This window comes from Gobio gobio (genome assembly GCF_949357685.1).
Source record: "Gobio gobio genome assembly, chromosome: 9".
Lineage (NCBI taxonomy): Eukaryota > Metazoa > Chordata > Actinopteri > Cypriniformes > Gobionidae > Gobio > Gobio gobio.
Genome location: NC_137115.1, coordinates 27,596,035 through 27,619,399, shown reverse-complemented (window position 1 = coordinate 27,619,399; position 23,365 = coordinate 27,596,035). Strand labels below are relative to the sequence as shown.

General features: G+C 37.5%; 1 protein-coding gene across 1 annotated transcript; it reads right to left on the bottom strand.

The window, feature by feature from the left end:
- Window positions 1–2,406: 2,406 nt before the first annotated feature.
- Window positions 2,407–21,936, bottom strand: LOC307132003 (uncharacterized protein; the record flags this gene model as incomplete). The annotated part of the gene is made up of 14 exons (XM_079826138.1): window positions 2,407–3,320; window positions 7,589–7,712; window positions 7,981–8,202; window positions 8,988–9,773; window positions 10,404–10,698; window positions 10,888–11,125; window positions 12,097–12,984; window positions 15,488–15,611; window positions 15,912–16,133; window positions 16,339–17,124; window positions 17,325–17,619; window positions 17,821–17,975; window positions 20,887–21,150; window positions 21,901–21,936. The coding sequence occupies 14 exons, from the start codon at window positions 21,934–21,936 to the stop codon at window positions 2,407–2,409; spliced, it is 5,349 nt and encodes a 1,782-aa protein (XP_079682264.1).
- Window positions 21,937–23,365: the final 1,429 nt, after the last annotated feature.

Genomic DNA, 23,365 nt, shown 5'->3' with positions numbered 1-23,365 from the left:
CTCCCAGGCCCGAGTTTTATATATACATTTTATTTATTTAACCATTTAATTTTTTTTTATTAAATGTATTAAGTTTATTATTTATGATGATAATCATTATAATTAAATAATACATAAACATTTAAAGGCTGTATGCTGTTTAAAAGTAAACATTGTTTATAAAAAAAGTTTTTATTACATAGAGACGTAGCTAAATATACTGTAGGCTACAACAGCAGCCCAATATATTCTGTCAATTAAATTTTTTTTAAACGTAACTTTTATTTTGACGGGTTGCCGTTGCCCTTGAGTGTCTGTGTTCATGATATGACAGTTTTCTCAAATGAAACGGTAAATTCTCATGAAGTGACGGTTTATGCGTTCGGCTGGTCATCCAGCGCCATGAAGTCCATAATTTCTATGTAACTGCTTTGGTCTTTTCGCTGCTTATACCAAGGAAAGATAGGAGAGGCTGCAGACCTGTGGCTGGCTCTGAGCTCTGGCCAGCTTTAGCTGTTTTACCTTTACTAACGTTACCTTCTTCAAACTGGGCAGTTCCACGGGGTGATGGAGTTGTAAGTGTCTAATTAGGTTTGTCATGTTGGGCACTTTCCTGCAGGTTCCCCCGCGGTTTATTTTAACCTTACAAGTTTTACAAATGGCATAATTAGTGTCTTCTTCGCTCACAGTAAAAAACTTCCATGCCAACGACATGTTTGCATGCGGCTGTGAGCACAAGAGTGGCTGTGACGTCAACATCGCGGCCGCGCTCGGCGCTCACAGCTCCGCATGTAGATGGATCGGCTCAAAATCGGAGACACGTGAGATTGAATGGCCGATCACCGATCAGGCCGATCATGCAGAAAATCTGCCAATTCCGATCCCTGGCCGATCAATCAGTGCATCTCTAGTGAAGACTGTGCCTGAAGCTGTTTTAGAGAAAGATGAGATTGATGCAGGGTTCAAACCATTTGTAATGAAGGGGTTAATCTCTGTAAATGACAAATCTGACGAGCAGAAAGAGGTGCAAATCTTGCGAGATACGGGAGCGATCCAGTCATTTGTAATCTACACTGTGATCTAGTCTCAGGTTTTGTTAAGGTGGGTGTACATTCTTTTCCTGTGAAGAGTGTTGCATTCATTCTCTGGAACGATTTGGCAGGAGGTAAAGTGTTGCCTGTGCTTGAAGTCGTTGATAGACCTGACTGTTTTATTCCTGCTGATGACATCTCCGATAATTTTCCGGATGTATTTGCAGCTAGCGTAGTTACGCGTGCACAAAAACGTAGAATTGGAGATGATATTGTGCTGTCCGATTCTTTTATGTCACCTGTGTTTAATGAGACAAATTCTGAGTTAGATCACAAGAGTTCTGAAGATGTTAGACATGATAGACATTCTGTTGGTGTTGTGACTGCGAGTTGATAACGACACATTTTCCGGAAGCTATCCCCTTGAGGAGAATAACTGCACCTATCATTATTAAAGCTTTGCTTAAATTTTTCTCTACGTTCGGATTGCCAAAAATCGTGCAGACAGACCAGGGAACGAATTTCCTCTCTAAAACGCATCGAGTTTCGAGCGTGTATAATCCTGAAAGTCATGGTGCGATCGAACGTTTTCACCAGACGTTGAAGTCAATGTTAAGGAAGTATTGCCTGAGTTCTGGTAAAGAGTGGGATGAGGGAGTACCACTAGTATTGTTTGCAGTCCATGAGGCAACTCAAGAATCTCTAGGATTTAGTCCGGCAGACTTGGTATTCGGACATACAGTACGAGGTCCGCTAAAGGTATTAAAGGACGGAATGATGAATGACACCAAGTTAACGAAGCAAAGTGTTCCTTTTTGTTCTTTGATTTAAGCACCACTCGTTTGGAGGTGGAGACTCAACCCGGAAGTGGTGGACTTGATTTGGCAGAGGTATGACAGAGAAAGTGAACCTGTTCGTTCTGCTCCTGGGAGTTCTAGCGAGGGTTCACCATGACGGGGTTTGTTTCTTTGACTACACACTCCATGACCCACTCAAAACGGTCTTGCGACCCAATTTTGGTTGCGACCCACCGGTTTAGAAACACTGCTATAGGTTGCCGACCCCTGCTGTATATGATGCACAGGGCTCTTAGGTGTGAGAACAGGTTGCAGTGCAATATTAAGCAATGTTAAATGAGAAAAAAAGTTTTTATTTTATGTCTTAACCACAGAAATACAGCTAAAATATAGCAGCATGAATGAACTACACAAGTTGTGAATATACTGCACATAATCTGTTAGGCCAATATGTGTATGTATAAAACTATACCAAATCATATTTATTGTGAATTTCAAATGTATAATAATTTTTGTTACAATTGTTTTTTTAGCAATCATTGTACAGTATATAGTACATATTTGCACATATAGCACAAACATGTAAAAATAGTTGTGTCTCAAAGTGATTTTGATGGTACTTTACCCATTAAATGTTTTTTGGTATTCTGCTCTGGTTGGAAGACAATAATAAAACACTTAGGAGCAAAAATACAGAGAATCAGACCAAAGCTTGAAGCTAAAATAGCAAAAATCTCTACAGCTACAGTAAATTTCCCTGGAGAGCTGACATAAGCTGGAATAAAAGTGATCCAAACAGCACAGAATATGAGCATACTGAATGTGATGAATTTAGCCTCATTGAAGTTATCAGGCAGCTTTCGGGCCAGAAAAGCTAAAACAAAGCAAAGGAAAGCTAGGAGGCCAATATAACCCAGTACAGCCCAGAAACCAATAGCTGATCCTAAACTGCATTCAAGAATGATCTTTTCTTTGTAGTGTTGCATATTGTTGTAAGGAAAAGGTGGTGATATTGTTAACCAAAGCAAACATATAAGGATCTGCACAAGAGTGAAACCAAAAACACTGAGTCTCTGTTGAGGAGGCCCAAACCATTTCATGACATTACTTCCTGGAAGTGTGGCCCTGAAGGCCATTAACACCACTAGTGTTTTCCCAAGAACACAGGAGATACAGAGAACAAAAGTGATGCCAAATGCAGTGTGACGCAACATACAGGACCACTCAGTGGGCCGACCAATGAAAGTAAGTGAACAGAGGAAACACAGAGTCAATGAGAAAAGCAGCAGGAAGCTCAGCTCTGAGTTGTTGGCTCTTACTATCGGAGATGCCCTGTTTTTGTAGAAGACTAGAGTAATGCTCAATGCCACTAAAGAGCCAACAACAGAGAAAGCTGCCAATATAATCCCAAGGATCTCATCCCAGGAGAGAAACTCCACTGGTTTAAGAAGGCACTTGTCCTTCTCATTATTGGGCCAGTACTCAGGTAGACATTTGTGGCATTCTAAAGAATCTGGAAGATGAAGAAATCAGTGCTTAACAGCCATTTATGAACCACAGAAAAAAACATTTAGACATACAGGATATCAGACTATACTGTTTTAGAATGACCAAATAAGGGGGATCAATAACATGATGGTAATTTATTTGTCTTATATGTTATTTTAAAAACATAAAATTGCAATTCATACATACAATCATGTTACTTTCAAAAATCTCATTAAAATAAATAAATGATTGAAAGTAGTTTATTAAAATATTGTTATTAAGATATTTTTAACAAAACTGCTTCACTGCTTAGTGATATATATATTTTTTAAAGGAAATTATATAATAGAAAGGCTCCTCATAGCTGTGTGTCAAGGTAAAAGGCAAGAATAGAAAAGAAACCTGTCTAATAGATAGAAATAAATATACAGAAATTGAATAGTTGAAGGTAGGGGTGCACCGAAAATTCGGCCGCCGAAAATGTTCGGCTGAAAACGGCGTTATCGGTTTCGGGCCGAAAAAAAAAAAAAACAGCCGAAATCGTAAACCGAAAATGAATGGCACCCGCCCCTCCCATCCGTACGCAAGCGCTTGCCTGGCTCCCCAGCGCGAACCTCCGCTTACTGCGCGCGCTCCTCCCCAAACGGACGTGGCGTTTATACTCGACGCGCTCGCCGTTGTGCTATTAAGTTTCACTCACGGTCAAGCTGTTATCACGCCATGCGTCTGCCTATCAAAGATTAAGCATGTCAGCGGAATGAGAACAAATAGAGACGTATCCAGCTGAACTACCTATTGACAGAAGCGGCAATCCCCTAGACTACTGGCGCGCGAACGAAGGCCGCTTTCCATTGGTTGCGTGGATTGCACGCAGGTTATTTATCTGCCCCAAGCACAAACACAAACAGTGCACAGACAGACTATTCAGTGCAGCATCTCATGTTCTTAATGAGAACCATTCTGTGATTTTCTATGCTGTTATTCAAATAATTGTGGATCTTTTTTTGTTGAAAAACTATTTTATTTGATGGAACATAAAACTTGAAGAATAACATTATTTGGTATTATTATTTATATTTATTGTAAAAAATAAAAATATTTTAGTTTTTGTTATGTAACTTAATAAAAGTTTGATTATTTTATTGGTTTGTGATTTCAGATCCATTAAATTCAAGCAATATATATATATATATATATATATATATATATATATATATATATATATATATATATATATATATATATATATATATATATATATATATATATATATATATTTTATATAACATGCGTCAAGGGTTCAAGTGTCAAGGGTTACTATTTCGCTGTAAATTGATGCATACGGCAATCTGCCAGAAGTTTTTTATTTTAGTCTATAAAGTTTTAAATACGGATATTTGTATTACACTGCATTCACACGGGCGTCGGCGTTAACACTTCTCATTTACTTTGAATAGGTGACGTCATGCGTTGCCGAACTGAATTGTGGGTTCCGTCGCGTCGCTTCACTCGCGTTGCAAGCGGCCAATTGCGTTCATGCAACGCCAGAGCAGACGTGTCACTATGGCGGTCGCATCAACACAAAGCTTCAGCCAAGCGTTAACAACGACGCCCCGTGTGAATGCAGTGTTACACAAACACACCACTTCGCTTCAGAAGGATCGCTTCAGTTGTCACGCGCATCTCATTTTCTCCACAACTCTTCAGTTCATTTAAGACGTTATTTAACACATTTTTTAAGACTGCTCTTATGAGAATACTTGACAAAATGGGCATTGTTGTGTGTTATTGTTCGTTCAAGCGCAAAGAGAACTCTGGCGCGTCTTTCAGTCAAGGGGTGCGTCTCAATCAGCTCCTGGTTCAGTAGTCAGGGCACTGATCAGGGAGTCGGCCACATTCATGTACAAAATATACTGATTCACCACCTAGGAAATTAGGAGCTGATTGAGATGCACTCAGGACATTCACAGACAGCGTGTTCTCTTTTGTCTTGTCGTGCTGGAATGGTTTTAAAGCATTTGCATTAATAAGAGCGTGATCATATATTGTAATGCTAGCCAACGGATGCCAGAAAAAACGAATGCTGCGTTAATTGCGTTAAATATTCATAAAATATCAAATAAATATCACGTGTTAATGCGCTAATTTTTACAGCCCTAATTAACACATGAAATATATATATTTTTTTAACGCGTTAAAAATATTTAACAATTAACGGAGCATCCGGGGTTTTTTTTCTGTCATCTTTTGGCTGCGATACAGCATATGTTCACACTATCATAAATTCAAGTGCTATTAAACGTGTTAATAAGAACTTGAAATAAATCACAAAATAAGAACTTAAATCTGTACTGGAGCAAATCTGTCAATCTCCTGTCTGTGTGACAGGACTCATGTGCACAGAATGCGGCTTCAGACAGTGCGCGGCCACATTGAGTTCTCTATCGTGTTTGAACGGACAAAAACACACAAAATTATGGCAAAATATCTTTTTTGAGTATCCTCGTCTTAAAAGAGTTAATAAAGTGTTAAATGACGTAAAGAGTTGTGAGGACATCGGATGTGGATCATGTGCTTAAGATCTTACAGTGACAGCAGCCTTATCTGTCATTAATGTTAATCAAAGAACAAAAGTAAAAGAGAAAATCAATCACTGCTCTTGACTGAACTTTTGTAACTTTAATAAGGATTAATCTATATTTTATTTATAATTTATGCAGAGAAGACTGTGAAGTGTTTGATAACTTTATTCAATTTCAGTATATTTCCAAATATTTAAATATACTGTCTTTATGTTGTTTCTACATTAATTTGGAGATTAAAAGTGAAATTATTACAATATACAAATACATGAAAACTTTAATGTTAGGTGCGATTAATTACAGAAAAAAATGTGTGATTAATTGTTTTATTAAACAGAAAGACTCGCGTCAGTATCATGAGCACAGACAGTACACCAGAATCCAGTTCTCTTTCGCGCTTGAACAAACAATAACAGAATTATGCCAAAATGTCAGTTTTGTCGAGTGTCCTCATAAGAGCAGTCTTATATGAGTTAAATAACGTCTTAAATTAACTTAAAGAGTTGTGAGAAAATGGGACGTGTGACAGCGCATCAGATCCGTGTCATGTTCGGCAGCAGCAGATCTCAAGTCATTAATGTTAATCAAAGAACAAAGGTAACAGAGAAAATTACTCCCTGCTCTTGACTAAAGAACTTTTGTAGACTGTTTGATAATTGTATTCAATTTCTGTAGCTTATATTTCCTACCTGTTAGATGGGTATAAGGGAAGCCTAATAAATGTAAAAAAGAAAATGGATAGCTTTTTAATTACACTCGCGATTAATCGCAGAAATTCAGCATTTTCACTAGCCACAATTTTGACCTCGATACCATGGGGTAAATATGCCATATAGATATTTTTTTATATTATCCCATAATTTGGCAGCAAGTATTTTAGGCTGCTGTCATTTTAAGACTGGATCCATTATACTGTTACGCATGGGTTTCCATTTTCAACTCTTTATGTTCACTTATAACTGGCTGTGTTTACATGAATACTCGCCAAGACTGGCCTTTCAATATTATTTTGTGTGTATTTGACTGTTTAAGGTGCAATAAGCAGCGAAAAATAACTAAATTTAGTACTGAGAAGCGGCTTTATGTGCATGCACTTTATGTGCATGCACAAAATCTGTGGGAATGAGTAAAATTATGAGCAATACATGCATCCCAGGCTGAAATTCAAGCCCTGTAACACCAACAATATTTATCCGGAGCAAATGAAACGAGTGAGTTACGGGAGGCTGGTTTTTGTGTCAACTTGCTGTCGGAGAGATCATAAGAGAGTGAGAAAGTGCAGGCACAGCTGGTATTATGTATCTATTCTGGGGACAATGTGTATTAGAAGTGTTTCAGATATGTCAGTATTGATATGTAAGGCCTAACGAAAAACCAATATAGCTATTTGACAACACTACATTGCACTTAGTTTATTATTTCAAATGCCTTTTTAAAAGACTACAATTGAAAAATATGTTATAAAATTCAACCCACCAAAGTGGCTAGTAGAGAGTGTATATATTCATATATATATATATATATATATATATATATATATATATATATATATATATATATATATATATAGAATAATGTGTGTACAGTCATGTATGGGAAATTGTTATAAATTTTTCCTTGATCGCAGCCATTATTATTATTTTTCTCCCTTAAAATTTGTATAATATTACAATTATACTGTATATTGTATAAGAAAATCCTGACAAAGCACCTGTCTCATTGCTGATTTCTCCTTCTGCACAGTTAATGCAATCATAACAGCAGACAGGTCTTCCTTTTTGCACAGCCTTCCTAGTGCCTGGAGGACAGCTCTCACTGCACACAGACACAGGCACCTGCAGGTGACAGGAACAGAGTCAGAAATGAAAGGCTTTGGGTAAAAATGCTCTGAAAGTGACAAAAGGAATAGTGTTGTTTAAAAATAAGAAAATATGAAATGGTTAGTTTTGTTCAATTTATTTAATTGTGTATGCTTATTTAATTGGGTATTATGCATATGACAAAGAACATGTGTGTTATAAGTTGGTAAAAATAAATAAATTCTGGGGGAACTGTACAACATTCATAAATAATTACAATCACATATAATAGAACAACACATACCTTTTTACTGCCATCAAACCAAATTATATCTCTGCTCAGACTGAATTCTTGGCCTTTAGGCTGCGATGCATCATATTGGCCCACTGTAACAAAATCAACTGAACCGTCTCCCTGAAGCTGCCAATTCACCAGTTCATAGGTGGCCACAGGGTCTCCATTGGTATCAAATGAAACAGGATAATTATTTTTAGTAAAATTCACTTGCTTGAGTTGATCAAAAACCTGCATGATGAAAAAATCAAATTGTGTTGATACAATTATTTGTTGAATAATCAGTACTGAAATACTAGGTGTGGTTGAATTTATTTTCTAGTAGGTCTACACAAAAAGTAAAGGAATACTGTATTATATTAAGAACTTTCTAAATGCATTGTAAAACACACACACACACACACACACACACACACACACACACACACACACACACACACACACACACACACACACACACACACACACACACACACACACACACACACACACACACACACATGTTTGTTTTTGTGAAATGTGAGGACATTCCATAGGCGTAATGGTTTTTATACTGTACAAACCGTATTTTCTATCCCCTTACACTGCCCCTGCCCCTAAACCTAGCCCTCACAGGAGACTGTGCAGTTCACTTTCTGTGAAAAAAAACTTGTTCTGTGTGATTTATAAGCATTTTGAAAAGTGAGGACATGGGGAACGTCCTCATATTTCACCCTCTTTTTGTAATACCTGTGTCATACCCATGTCATTATACACATTTGTGTCCTGATATTTCACAAAAACATGCCCACACACACACACACACAAACACACACACACAAACACACACACACACACACACACACACACACACACACACACACACACACACACACACACACACACACACACACACACACACACACACACACACACACACACACACACACAACAACAACAACAACAACAACAACAACAACAACAACAACACACAAAAAGGAAAAAACGCTCAATTATTCCAAGATGAGAAACCTTACCTGTCGGGGCTCAAATTTGATGTTTTTGTTACATTGTTTTTCGTTACAGACAATGCCATGGAGGGCATGAGCTATAGCATATGTGGCTTTGTATACCATGTTAGTGACGCGCAACTGGGACGTGTCTGTGTACGGGTTCTGTAATGCGCGCAGGTCCTCTGTGCCATCACATGCTGGCATACCAGTAGAAGAACCCGTCTGCCGTTTTAGACTACAGCTAAATGAGCTTTCCCAGAATTCTGTCAGCAGAGGGAATTTCAGAGCCTGTTTTGGAGACAGGTCAAGCAGAAAGTTACGAAAACCAGGGATAACAGACCGCGGGATTGCAACGCCCACAGCACCGATACACAAATTAAACCGCAACATTTGTGGATCTGTAACCCATGCCTCGCTGCCAATCCACTGCATCGGGGGAGGAGGATGCTGACTCAGCTCTTCTAAGAGAAATCTCATATCACCGGCAGCCACAAAGGCAACAATTACACGAGCCGTAGATCTGCGAATGACATCTGCGACTCTTTTCAGTTTACTGCGCGGCTGGGTCCTGTAGTAGGCCTCAGAATACTCCACACATATTCCCTCTTTCTCCGCAGCTTTCAAGAATGATGCCATGCCATTGTTCCCGTAGTCTGAATCACTGCACACAGTCCCGATCCACGTCCATCCGAAGTGCTTGACCATCCGTGCCAGTGCGGCCGCTTGATGGTGATCGCTGGGGATGGTCCTGAAGAATGTAGGATGCTGCCGCTTGTCACTGAGACACGCGCATGTTGCGTAATGACTCACCTGCAGTTAAGAAAAACAAATCTATATTCTGAACATGAAAGGACGTTTGTAGCTAAACATGCTGATTACTCGAATCACATAGGCCTACTTAACATTTACTAAATGTTGTGAAAATGTTCACCAGTGTTATGGGCAAAAAAATTACAACAATTATTTTTTTACACTGTGATGAATTTTTATTTTATTTTTTATTTTTTGTAACACTTTGCAATAAGGTCTCATTCGTTAACATTAGTTAATGTATTTACAAACATGAACTAACAATGAGCAATTACATTCGTAACAGTATTTATTCATCTTTGTTGATGTTAGTTAATACAAATCCAGCTGTTCATTCTTTGTTCATGTTAGTGTACAATGCATTAACTAATGTTAACAAATACAGCATCTGATTTTAATAATATATTAGTAAATGTTAAAATAAACATGAACGAGATTAATAAATGCTGTAATTTATTAATTGAATTATTGTTAATTCTTAGATCATGTTAACTAAAATAGTTAACTAATGAAACCTTATTGTGTGTGTGTATATATATATATATATATATATATATATATATATATAATCAGATGCTGTATATATATATAAATAAGAAGACTAGGACATAGTTAATATTGACCAAGCACCTGTGGAATTCCAAGAGGACCGAAAATTCTGGAAATGCTTATAGCTGGCGTGGATGCAGAATCTCCAACTAGTGCAGGAATTCCTGCAGATTTTGCACATGAATCAGTGTCGTTAAATACGATATCTTGTCCGTTGGCAAGCTGTAACGCTACTTTAATTGCCATTGGTACAGAAGCACAGGAGTCATATATATGGTACCCTAATGTGATGCCTGGTAAGAGATCAGAGCTGTTGTTGATCTCTTGGATAGTGAACTGCAAGGCACGAGCAAAGCGCAGCTCTCTGAAGTCCATGCTGTTGAAGCAAACACACACACACACAATAACCTATTAAAAAAATAACTCTCACATGAACGTTATGCTTGTTTTCTTGTTATTAACTTTTTACTCAAAAAGACAGCTTTAAACATAATATTAGGACAATCATCAGCCATTTACCCTGCTTTTTTAAGGACATGAAACTTTTTAAGGATGAAATTCTAACCTGCCATAGCACTCTAGTGGTTGTGGCCGTTTAGAAAAGGTGTGTTTCTCTGTCCTCACATAGTAATGAATGGTGAAAGCCCCTCCAATGATGAAGTCTCCGTCCTCGAAGAGAGCAGGGGGCTGAGGGTCACCTTGAAGGATGCAGGTGCCTAAATTAACCCCACTCACAGCAGGGCAAAACCTAACAATACACAGTAGTGTCACTCTCAATAAAAGATGAATATTCATTTCTCCTTCTAGGCAAGTGACCATTCCAATTGTGATGTGAGCATTAATCCTTGTTTTATACTCACCATCCACTACTGTTGTATATTGTAACTCTTTACTGTACAACCTAAGAGGGTGTGGCTAATATTTCACATCAGTCAATAACAGAATATGTCTTGAGTGTATCATAAAATGCATCAAAACACAAAAATCATGATTTGCCTTCTTTAAGATCACCTGGTAACCCCAAGAGAAATGAGTCGGTGAAAGCATATGCATTTTATTTTTGGTTTTACTTGCCCTTTCAGTGACACAAAAGTATGACTAATAAACATTATTTAAATTCTCTATAAATCATAATGAAGAAAAGTAGCAACACCATTATTTGTTTAAATTAACTTGTGAAAAATGTGATAAAATGCTATCACAAGGTATTGTTTTGAAATAAATGACTCTGTTTTATTGTTTTATTTATTATTTGTCAGTGAGTAATTAATTTTAACATGTATACATTTTTTTTATATTCGTATGAAGTCACACCTGTATCACACAACTGGATAAAAAGTAGGATTCATTGCAAAATAAATTTTCTAATATGTCATATCATTTTAATACTTGATATGTTTTTGGTTACATTAATTAGTATTTAAAAGTATTTAAAACATTAGAGGTGTTAGAATATTATATAGCAATGTTTAATTAAAAGCATTTTATTTTATAGTTTTGGAATATGCTGAATGAAGTGTATATAATTATACATCTATTAGGTGAATATGTGTAATTATAATGTCAATGCTTAATGTAAAATAGAAACTTGTTTTTGCAATAATTGCACAATATACCAAAACTTATTTGTCCATACAGGTCAAACGTGTAAATACATTTATATGGGTATGAGAGCTGACACAGTAAAATTTCAGCCATGTGTGATAGCTTATCTAACAATGGTTGATATCTAATGAGAGTTGTGTGTTTTAGTGTACTTTTGCTTATACTTTACCCATTAAGTGTTTTTTGGTGTTCTGCTCTGGCCTAAATACAATAATGAAACACTTCGGAGCAAAAATACAAAGAATCAGACCAAAGCCTGAAGCTAAAATGGCAAAAATCTCCACCGCTACAGTAAATTTCCCTGGAGAGCTGACATAAGCTGGAACAAATGTGATCCAAACAGCACAGAATATGAGCATACTGAATGTGATGAATTTAGCCTCATTGAAGTTATCAGGCAGCTTTCGGGCCAGAAAAGCTAAAATAAAGCATAGGAATGCTAGGAGGCCAATATAACCCAGTACAGCCCAGAAACCAATAGCTGATCCTAAACTGCATTCAAGAATTATCTTTTCTTTGTAGTGTTGCATATTGTTGTAAGGAAAAGGTGGTGATATTGTTAACCAAAGCACACAGATAAGAACCTGTACAAGAGTGAAACCAAAAACACTGAGTCTCTGTTGAGGAGGGCCAAACCATTTCATGACATTACTTCCTGGAAGCGTAGCCCTGAAAGCCATTAACACTACAATTGTTTTCCCAAGAACACAAGAGATACAGAGAACAAAAGTGATGCCAAATGCTGTGTGACGCAACATACAGGACCACTCAGTGGGCCGACCAATGAAAGTAAGTGAACAGAGGAAACAAAGAGTCAGTGAGAAGAGCAGCAGGAAGCTCAGTTCTGAGTTGTTGGCTCTTACTATCGGAGATGCCCTGTTTTTGTAGAACACTAGAGTAATGCTCAAAGCCACTAAAGAGCCAGCAACAGAGGAAGCAGCCAATATAATCCCAAGCATCTCATCCCAGGAGAGAAACTCCACTGGTTTAGGAAGACACTCATCCTTCTCATTATTAGGCCAGTACTCAGGTAGGCACTTGTGACAATCTAAAGAATCTGTAAAATAAAATAAAAACAGTGCTCAACAGTCATTCATGAACCACAGGAATAAGAGAGATTCTAAAACAGTGTAGTCTGATTACACTGAACTACACTGTTTTTGGAATGAACAACTCAGATGGTCAGTGACAAGATGCTCATTTTTGTCCTATAAGTTTATTTATTTAAAAAAAATATGTTAACATGTAATTCCTACATGCAATGACTTGAATACAGTTGCAAGAAAAAGTATGTGAACCGCTTGCAGAATCTGTGAAAATGTGAATAATTTTAACTAAATAAGAGAGATCATACAAAATGCATGTTATTTTTTATTTAGTACTGTCCTGAATAAGATATTTTACATAAAAATGTTTGGTAACACTTTAGAATGATGGTCATTAGTTAACATTAGTTAATGTATTAACTAACATGAACTAACCATGAGCAGTACATTTGTTACTGTATTTGTTCATCTTTGTTAACGTTAGTTAATATAAGTACAGCTGTTCATGGTTTGTTCATGTTAGTTCACAGTGCATTAACTAATGTTAACAAGATTTTAATAAGGCATTAGTAAATGTTGAAATTAACATTAACTAATAATGAACTGCACTTATAAAGCGTTTCTTAATCTTTGTTAATGTTAACTAATGTAGTTAACTAATGTAGTTAACTAATGACCATTATTCTAAAGTGTTACCAAATGTTTACATATAGTCCACAAGACAAAAAACTTATTGAATTTAAAGATCAATGTAAATTGTACTTAATTTTTCTTCCGGGAAACATGCAAGTATATTCTGTTTCTTTCGAAAGGCAGTACTAAATGAAAATAAAATAAAATAAATTATATATATATATATATATATATATATATATATATATATATATATATATATATATATATATATATATATATATATATATATATATATATATATATATATATATATATATATATATATAAACAAAATAAGAAAAATTTGGACCTCTTCATCCTGTTTTCACCCCCCTGGCTCTTAATGCATCGTGTTTCCTTCTGGAGCAGCAGTGAATGTTTTAACCTTTTTTAATAGTTGTGTTTGAGTCCCTCAATTGTACTCAATGGATCTCAAAATCATACAGTCACTGCTGGAGAGGGTTAAAATATGCAAAAGATGCTGGAAAACTGAATAATTTGCAGGACCTGGAGGATTTTTCTGAAGAACTTTGGTCAGTTTAACTGCTCAGGACAAACAAGGGACTCAAGAACAACCATCATAAAACAAACAAAAACAGCCATGGATAATCCAGGTGACGACACACAGTATTGCAAATCAAAGGTTCATAAACTTTTGAATGGGTCATTTTAATAAATTCAGCTATTTTTTTTTTTTTTTTTGTCTTGTGGACTATATGTAAACATTTTTTTTTTTTTTTATGTAAAATAGCTTATCCAGGACAGTACTAAATAAAAAATAACTCATTTTGTATGATCCCTATTATGTTGTTAAAATTATTCACATTTTCACAGATTCTGCAAGCGGTTCACATACTTTTTCTTGCAACTGTAGGATGAGCATGTTCTAAATATGATTACAAATTATTAAAGGAAACATGAATTGAAAAATCTAATTCCTCGATCTTTTGACATACAAGAGGCCATTGTACTATAAACACAGAACTCAAAATGTTATTTGTTAGTCCAAAAACAGCTTTTATTGAATTCACGCTGACAAAACGACCTATTTTAATATTACCTTTCAAAGGATTCTAATGTAAGGAAAGGGGCTGTTTATTTTCAACTATGTGAATGTGGTAGTATAGGATTATTTGTTTAACACATTTAACTATGGATTCTTTGGTGTGATTGGCCACAATGCTCATCGCTTGCATCCTTTTATGCAGTGAAAGTAGATCTAAATGTGATGCTGTGATGCTTTTATGATTAGTTAATCCTGGCAGCTGTAAAGACATAGTAAAAAAACAAAAGCCTAAAAGTTTTCAAAAGAATTTCACATACAATACAATAGTTAATTCATGTTACCCAGCCATAGGACTGGGTATCTATACTGAAGCCTTAAAACGCCCCTTTAAACAGTGTTCAAATCAGAGCTTGTTTCATCTAGTTTGAAGCAATGGAATTTAAAAAAAGTTTTAAAAAACGCATTTAAATGCGGTTGTCACTCTTGAAACGTTACAGTGTATACAAGGCCATAAAGTCACATTTCTGACAATTGCGAGTTTATATCTTCCAAGCCTAACTTTGTAACTCGCAGTTGCAAGAAAAAAAGTTTGAATTGCAATTACCTGTTTTTTTGTATTCTGTGTCAGAAATGGGCTAACATCATGATAGAACAAAACATTTCTAAATGAATACAGTTTTTGCTATTTTTTTATTTTCTAAATTAATACAGTTTTTGCTACATTATAAATGCACCTAGGGAAAACGGATCCTTTTCTTTTTTCTTAGACTCTCATATAGCATTGACCCAGTTAGTATGTATGATTAATTCAAGAATGTCCTGAAAAAAAGTACCTGTCTCATTGCTTATCTCTCCATCTGCACAGTTAATGCAGTCATAACAGCAGACAGGTCTTCCCTTTTTCACAGCCTTCCTAGAACCTAGAGGACAGCTCTCACTGCACACAGACACAGGCACCTGTAGGTGACAGGTAAACAGAGCAACAAGGTCAAAAATTAACCAAGGTACTGCATATTATTTATAATGTAATTCAGGGATGGGCCACTTCAGTCTTGGAACATCACTGTCCTGCAGAGTCTAGCTACAACCCTGATAAAAACTCACCTGCCTGTAGCTTTCTGGTAATCCTGAAGACATTGATTAGCTTGTTCAGGTGTGTTTGATTATGGTTTAAGCTAAACTCTGCAGGACAGTGGCCCTCCAGAACCGAAGCTGCCCATCCCTGATGTAATTATAGTCAACACATTGTAGCTATACCTTTTCACTGCCATCATACCAAATGATAGTTCTGCTTAAACTGAATTCTTGGCCTTTAGGCTGGGAAGCATCATAATGACCCACTGTCACAAAATGGACTGTACCGTCTCCCTGAAGTTGCCAATTCACAAGTTCATAGGTGGCTACAGGGTCTCCATTTGTATCAAAAGAAACAGAATAATTATTTTTGGTGAAGTTCACTCGCTTGAGCTGGTCAAAAACCTACATGAAGGGCATGAAAAACTCTTTGTTGTAATTTGCTAAGTAATCAATATACGGAAATAACTGTATACTGAAATATAGGCCTATAGATATATTATAGCAGGCCTACACAGAGTAAAGGAAGATTGTATATTAAGATTTTGAAAACAATTTGTAAATTTATTGTAATAATTTAGTTAATTTGTTCCAAGATGTGAAAACTTACCTTACGGGGCTCAATTTTGATGTTTTTGTCACAACGTTTTTCGTTACAGGCAATGCCATGGAGGGCATAAGCTATAGCATATGTGGCTTTGTACACCATGTTAGTGATCCTCAACTGGGACGTGTCTGTGTACGGGTTCTGTAATGCGCGGAGGTCCTCTGTGCCATCACATGCTGGCATACAAGTAGAACAACCCGTCTGCTGTTTTAGACTACAGCTAAATGAGCTTTCCCAGAATTCTGTCAGCAGGGGAAATTTCAGAGCCTGTTCTGGAGACAGGTCAAGTAGAAAGTTACGAAAACCCGGGATAACAGACCGCGGGATTGCAAAGCCCACAGCACCAATACACAAATTAAACCGCAACATTTGTGGATCTGTAACCCATGCCTCGCTGCCAATCCACTGCATTGGGGGAGGAGGATGCTGACTCAGCTCTTCTAAGAGAAATCTCATATCACCGGCAGCCACAAAGGCAACAATTACACGAGCCGTAGATCTGCGAATGACATCTGCGACTCTTTTCAGTTTACTGCGCGGCTGGGTCCTGTAGTAGGCCTCAGAATACTCCACACAGATTCCCTCCTCCTCTGCAGCCTTCAGGAATGATGCCATGCCATTGTTCCCGTAGTCTGAATCACTGCGCACAGCCCCGATCCACGTCCATCCGAAGTGCTTGACCATCCGTGCCAGTGCGGCCGCTTGATGGTGATCGCTGGGGATGGTTCTGAAGAAAGTAGGATACTGCCGCTTGTCACTGAGACACGCACACGTTGCATAATGACTCACCTAGTGCACCGTGAAGAAAACATGTTTACAATATTTTTTTCTTTAAAAAGGACATTTAAAATAATTTAATTACTCTAATCTCATACTGTACCTTCACATTTACATGTGGGCTATTTTCTGTGACACAAATGTCAAATGTGTCTGACATTATAAGTATTTTTACATGTTACATAGTTTTAAAGAAGACCAAGAAAAAGCACCTGTGGAATTACAAAAGAACTGAAAAGTCTTGAAGTGGTTATAGCCGCAGTGGAACCAGATTCCCCCACTAGTGCGAGAACTGCAGCAGATTTTGCACAGGAATCAGTGTCGTTAAATACCAGATCTTGTCCATTGGCAAGTTGAAATGCTACTTTCATTACCATTGGCACAGAGGCACAGGAGTCATATATATGGTACCCTAATGTGATGCCTGGTAAGAAATCGGAGCTGTTGTTTATCTCTTGGATGGCGAACTGTAAAACACGTGCAAAGCGCAGCTCTCTGAAGTCCATGCTGTTGAAGAGCACAGATGAAAAACTGTATTATAATTACTTGTAATTAAATGTAAGCACCTACGTGAATGTTTTGCTTGTATGATTCTCATTAACTCAGTTTACATAAATAAAAAAGATAATTATAAACATAAATCCAGTCAATTGAAAGCATTCAACCCTGTTCTCTTAAGGATTGTATTCAGTTTTGTCAAACTCTAACCTCCCACTGCACTCTAGTGGTTGTGGCCGTCTAGTATAGGTGTGCTTCTCTGTCCTCAGATAGTAATGAATGGTGAAAGCTCCTCCAATGATAAAGTCTCCATCCTTGAAAAGAGCAGGGGGCTGAGGGTCACCTTGGAGGAAGCAGGTGCCTAACTTAACCCCACATACAGCAGGGCAAAGTCTGGTAATGCACATCACTGTCAATAAAATATTAACATGCATTTCTCCTGCTCGACAAGCAGCCACTCCAAATGTGAGGTCAACATTAAGCCTTGTTTTATATAACCACCAACCACTACTGTTGTATGTTGTAACTCCATACTGGAAAATCTAAGGGGGTGTGGTTAATATTTTGTATCAGTCATGGTGAGAGAATGTGTCTTCATAATTGTATCAAGTTTTAAAACACAAAAATCGGAACTTGTCTTCTTTAAGGTCACCTGTCAACCCAAAGTAAAATGTAATGAGAAAATTTTTTATTTTTTTATTTTTATCTGAATTGCCATTTCCTTTATATTTAAGAAGCTTGTCTTGTCTATTTCAGCATTCTGTAAATACAGCCATAAATCATATTGAATAAATGTAGCAAAAAATATATTCTATAAATATTTAAAATAATAATAACCTGTTCCTTTCCCGGCCACAACCATAGGCCAAAATGTCATTGACATAAAAACTACAGCAATTAAGAACATTTGATCAATTTCACTGATCTTTTCAATTTCAAGAAAATTTTGAGTGATCGGGATGTCTGCATGATCATAGAATTATGTTTGAGATAAATGGCGAGTGACACAATTTATTCTTCCCATGTGAAAAAAAGATTTTTATTTTATAATTTTGTGTTTTAATAGTCATGTGGCCAGTTTAACAGACAAGGCTTGTTCCTTTTTTTAAGAATGACTTCAGTGCCGTTCTTTGTTCTTTCCTCAAAGAAAAGCTTGACTCCAAGTCTTCCAGAGTCGTGGCCAAAGCCGATTCGAAAGGCCGCTGTTCACCAGTTTCTTTGTTTACAAGTAGTATGCGGCGCGGCAACTCTGCCGTCATTATGTTAAGCCCGCCCACCGACTCTATACACGATGTGATTGGCCTGACCAGAGTTTGGTTTTTCCAGCTCGTAAGCCAACGAGTTGCTAGACTACCCTGGCTGCATATTATATTTGCTACCGCTAGGGTGTGTCTAGATTTCTAGTCTTTGAAGATTTGTCTATAAGGATAATGTTTAAATGCACAGTTACCTGACAAATATTTTTTGAGTACTCCCTCCAGTGCGAGGAAGACCCTTTTAGATCTGCTCTGACGGGTAAAACATTTTGAGATAGCCCTCCAGTTAGGCCAAGAAGATTTGTCTGCAAGGGTACTGTTTAAAGGTGTCATGAACTGGCTTTTTAAAATGTTTTATACTGTTGTCTGAGGTCAACTTATGATGTTTGTGTAGTTTTTACATTCAAAAACATCATAATGAATAAGTAATAGGCTATTTTCTGCCTTGGTTTTGAGGCTCTCTGAAAAACACTTGGATTTGATGGGCGTGCCACACTGAACACTTGGAAGTAAATGCCCACGGCTAGGATTGGATAAGATTTGCATATTTAATGAGTTTCAGCTACCGTCTGTCCCAGGAATCGTCTGGGGGAAATGCTCAGAGGACTCGCAAAATATCAAACAAACACAATGATTAACAATGACACAATGACACTCTCGCGGACACACACACACCCACTCTCACGGACACACACACACACACACACACACACACGCGCGGACACACACACACTCACTCACTCACTCGCGCGGACACACACACACACTCACTCGTGCGGGCGGACACTCACTCACTCACCCACTCACGCGGACACACACACACTCACTCACTCACGTCACGCAGACACACACACTCGCGCGGACGCAGAGACGCACACACTCACGCTTGGCCCATAACGTTACAAGTCCGATCACGAGTGAACCAATTCAAAAACACCTTCGCCACCCTGTGACAGCGTGCTAACAGGCCCGTCGCGACAAGGCAGGCAAACCAAGCAATTGCTTGGGGCCCCGAGCTGGCCTGGGGCCCCAAGACAACGACAGGTTAAGAATAAAATGCAACGACAAACTGTGTGAGCACCCCTTTGATAGTCAATGCAGTAAAGTGCAACGACACTGTCGTCGGGATCCCCCTCAAGGGGGCCCCTCTCAGTAGTCGCTGACTGCAGCCAGCCAACCACGCGATCTCTGCAGCGGCAAAATACAAAACCTCCTCGACAGTCATCATGAAGCAGAATTATGCTTCAGGAAGCCAGAAAAGAAAAAAGAGAAAGTAAGAGGAGGATAAGAAAAAACAACAAAGTGGTAAGTGATAAATTACACTGGATAAAATAGCTCTACTTGTCTTGTACAAACATGATGTAAGTTTGCAGCAGGAAGGCTAGCAAAAATATGTTTATGTTAGCTGACTTACCTGCCTGACGGCAAATGCTGCTGGTAAGGAATAGTTAGTGCAACTTTTTTTTAGAACGGACGGAATATGGTTACATACTGTAATATGTTTTTTAATGGGATAAGGAAGGTGTTCTAGTGGTTGGTATTAGGGACTTTAAGCAACAGCTGCGAATGGAACGGCAACGGTGTTCTGACGTTGTATTGCTCATGCGCGACTTTAACTGCTACTCGCCGTAGCCGAGAACGTAAAAATCACTAAGCAACCGTAAACAAGACAGCGCAACGCGGATTTCATTAATTTATTGAACTACAAAAAATGTCATTCAAAAAAGCAAGAGAAGGGTTGCTTTTGGCATTAAATAATAATCTATTGTCAGAAGAAGAGTTTTTACTCTTGTATGATGTGAATAAGTCTAAAAACCTAGATTTACCTTGTAAGCAATATTTGCCTTTTAACCTTAATAACATGGAAGAAGACGAATGCCTAAATTAATTTCGCGTCAGAAAATGTGACCTACCAATTCTGGCTGATGTTCTCGGGATTCCCAACGAGATCGTTTGTGATCAGAGAAGTGTTGTGGGAGGAGTTGAGGCGCTGTGTACGCTGCTTAAAAGGCTGACATACCCATGCCGGTATAGTGATATGATGCAAAGATTTGGTCAACGACAAGTTCCAGTCCTGAGCATGGCCACAAACGCTGTGCTGGACTACATATATTCTGCACATCACCAGAGGATAACTCAGTGGAATGACACCATACTGAACCCTGCAGCACTGGAAACATATGCTGACTGCATCCACCAAATAGGAGCCCCTCTTGACAATTGCTTTGGATTCATAGATGGCACTGTACGACCCATTGCCAGACCAGGTGTAACACAGAGGATCCTATTTAATGGTCACAAACGAATTCACAGTTTAAAATATCAGGCAGTAGCCATTCCTAATGGTTTGATTGCCCATCTGTATGGCCCTGTAGGTCAGTCTGAATGCTTTACCATCTTTAGAAACATTATCATTAACTTTAATATATATATAAAAACATATATATATATATATATATATATATATATATATATATATATATATATATATATATATATATATATATATATATATATATATATATTAATGTTTTTATATATATATATATATATATATATATATATATATATATATATATATATATATATATATATATGTGGCGAGCAGCGAGGCCGAGGGTGAGAGAAAATCTCACATTCGAGAGAAAATCCAGGCCTGGTCCTCTCTCGTCCCTCACTGTCGTCACTCCTCCTTTATACTCCCTCACTCCTCCGCAAGGGCCGAGATCGCTGCGGCTCGCAGCTGGCGCTCATCCTCTCTGATGAGCGCCGCCTCGTCCCGCCCTCACGGTCCCTCGGCCTCGCTGCTCGCCACAATATATATATATATATATATATATATATATATATATATATATATATATATATATATATATATATATATATATATATATATATATATAATTACATTTTAACAGAGGGAAAGAAGCATGACTCAGGAATGCTGGCAGAATCTGGTCTATTGACACTGCTGGAACATCATGCCATGTCTGTAGATGGTCATCCAATGTGTGTGTACGGTGACCCAGCATACCCACTGCGTGTGCATCTGCAAGCTCCATTTCGTCATGTTCACCTCACCCCTCAGATGATGGAGTTCAACAAAAGAATGAGTGAAGTCAGAGTGTCTGTGGAATGGATGTTTGGGGACATAGCAAACTACTTCAAGTTCATGGACTTCAAAAAGAATTTAAAAATTGGTTTGAGTAGTGTTGGAAAAATGTATGTTGTATCTGCATTGTTAAGAAATGCACTTACTTGTCTGTATGGTAATCAGACATCGCAGTTTTTTAACTTGGATCCTCCACACATTCGTGACTATTTTTCATGAGGTAACACATGCACAGCTATACTGTGCTACGTATGCATGTATAAATAAATAAATTAACAAATAATCAATAAATAAGTAAATATATTGTAAACACAATATAAACAGAATTTAAAAAGATTGAGACATTTTATAATAACATATTTTATTATTTTGATATGAACAAAAAATTATTTGTTTATATATAGTTAGTTTAGTACACAAACACACAATATACACAGCACAAAATTGTATTCAAAATGTTATGTTAACAAATTGTATATTTTATTAACAAGCATTTATATGTCAATGTTTTATGAATGAAATCACAAATACTTTTTTTTTAAATTGCAAAAGACCAAATTAATAAAATAATCACTATTTCTTTGACATATTTTCAATGAGACTAAGTAATGCTTGCCCTTGCTGTTGCTGTTGCTGAAGTAGCATAGTCTGCATTGCCTGCATTTGCTGTTGCTGTTGTTGCATTAGTTGCATCATTTCACTCATCTGCCTTTGTGCCTGTTGTGTTGCTTTTGCTTGCTCTTCAACTTGTATTTTTTTTAATTCCAATTCCTTTTCCCTTAGAACCCTCTCAGTCTGGCTTCTCTCCCTCAAAAACTCAATAGTGTCATTCTCACTCCTTCTCCTACGTTTGTCGTTTCTCCAGTCCTCTCCCTCTTCACTAAGCCTCCTGTTGGTCTGGCTCACCCTCTCCATGGCCCTCTTCCTCGCCTCTTCTGCTTTGGCCCTGTCTGTCTCTAACTTCCTCGTATTCTCATCACTCCATTTGTTTTCCTCGGCTGCTCTTTCTTTTTCTGTTATTTCTTCTATTAGATCATCAAGCTCTGTTGTTTCTGTTGATGTGCCACTGCTCTTCTCATCTTTGTTATTTCTGGCCTTGTATTTAACCTGTATCAAGGTGAATCTCTCCCTCACTGACCTCTGCATAACCTTAAATTTAGGATCTTGAGAGCAATTCAGTGTGTCTGCTATTGTTGACCAGGCCTTGCCCTTGTCAACACTGCCCTTCTTGTACCTGTATGGTTCTGTGACTAGGATTTCTCTACAGAGAAGTACATCATGCTTCTCTGTCCACTCCATAGGGGCTCTAATCAACAAGAAACATGAAGTAGCTATAGCTCACTTTTGAAATGTAAGTATAATTAACTGTCATTTAAGATAAGTAATA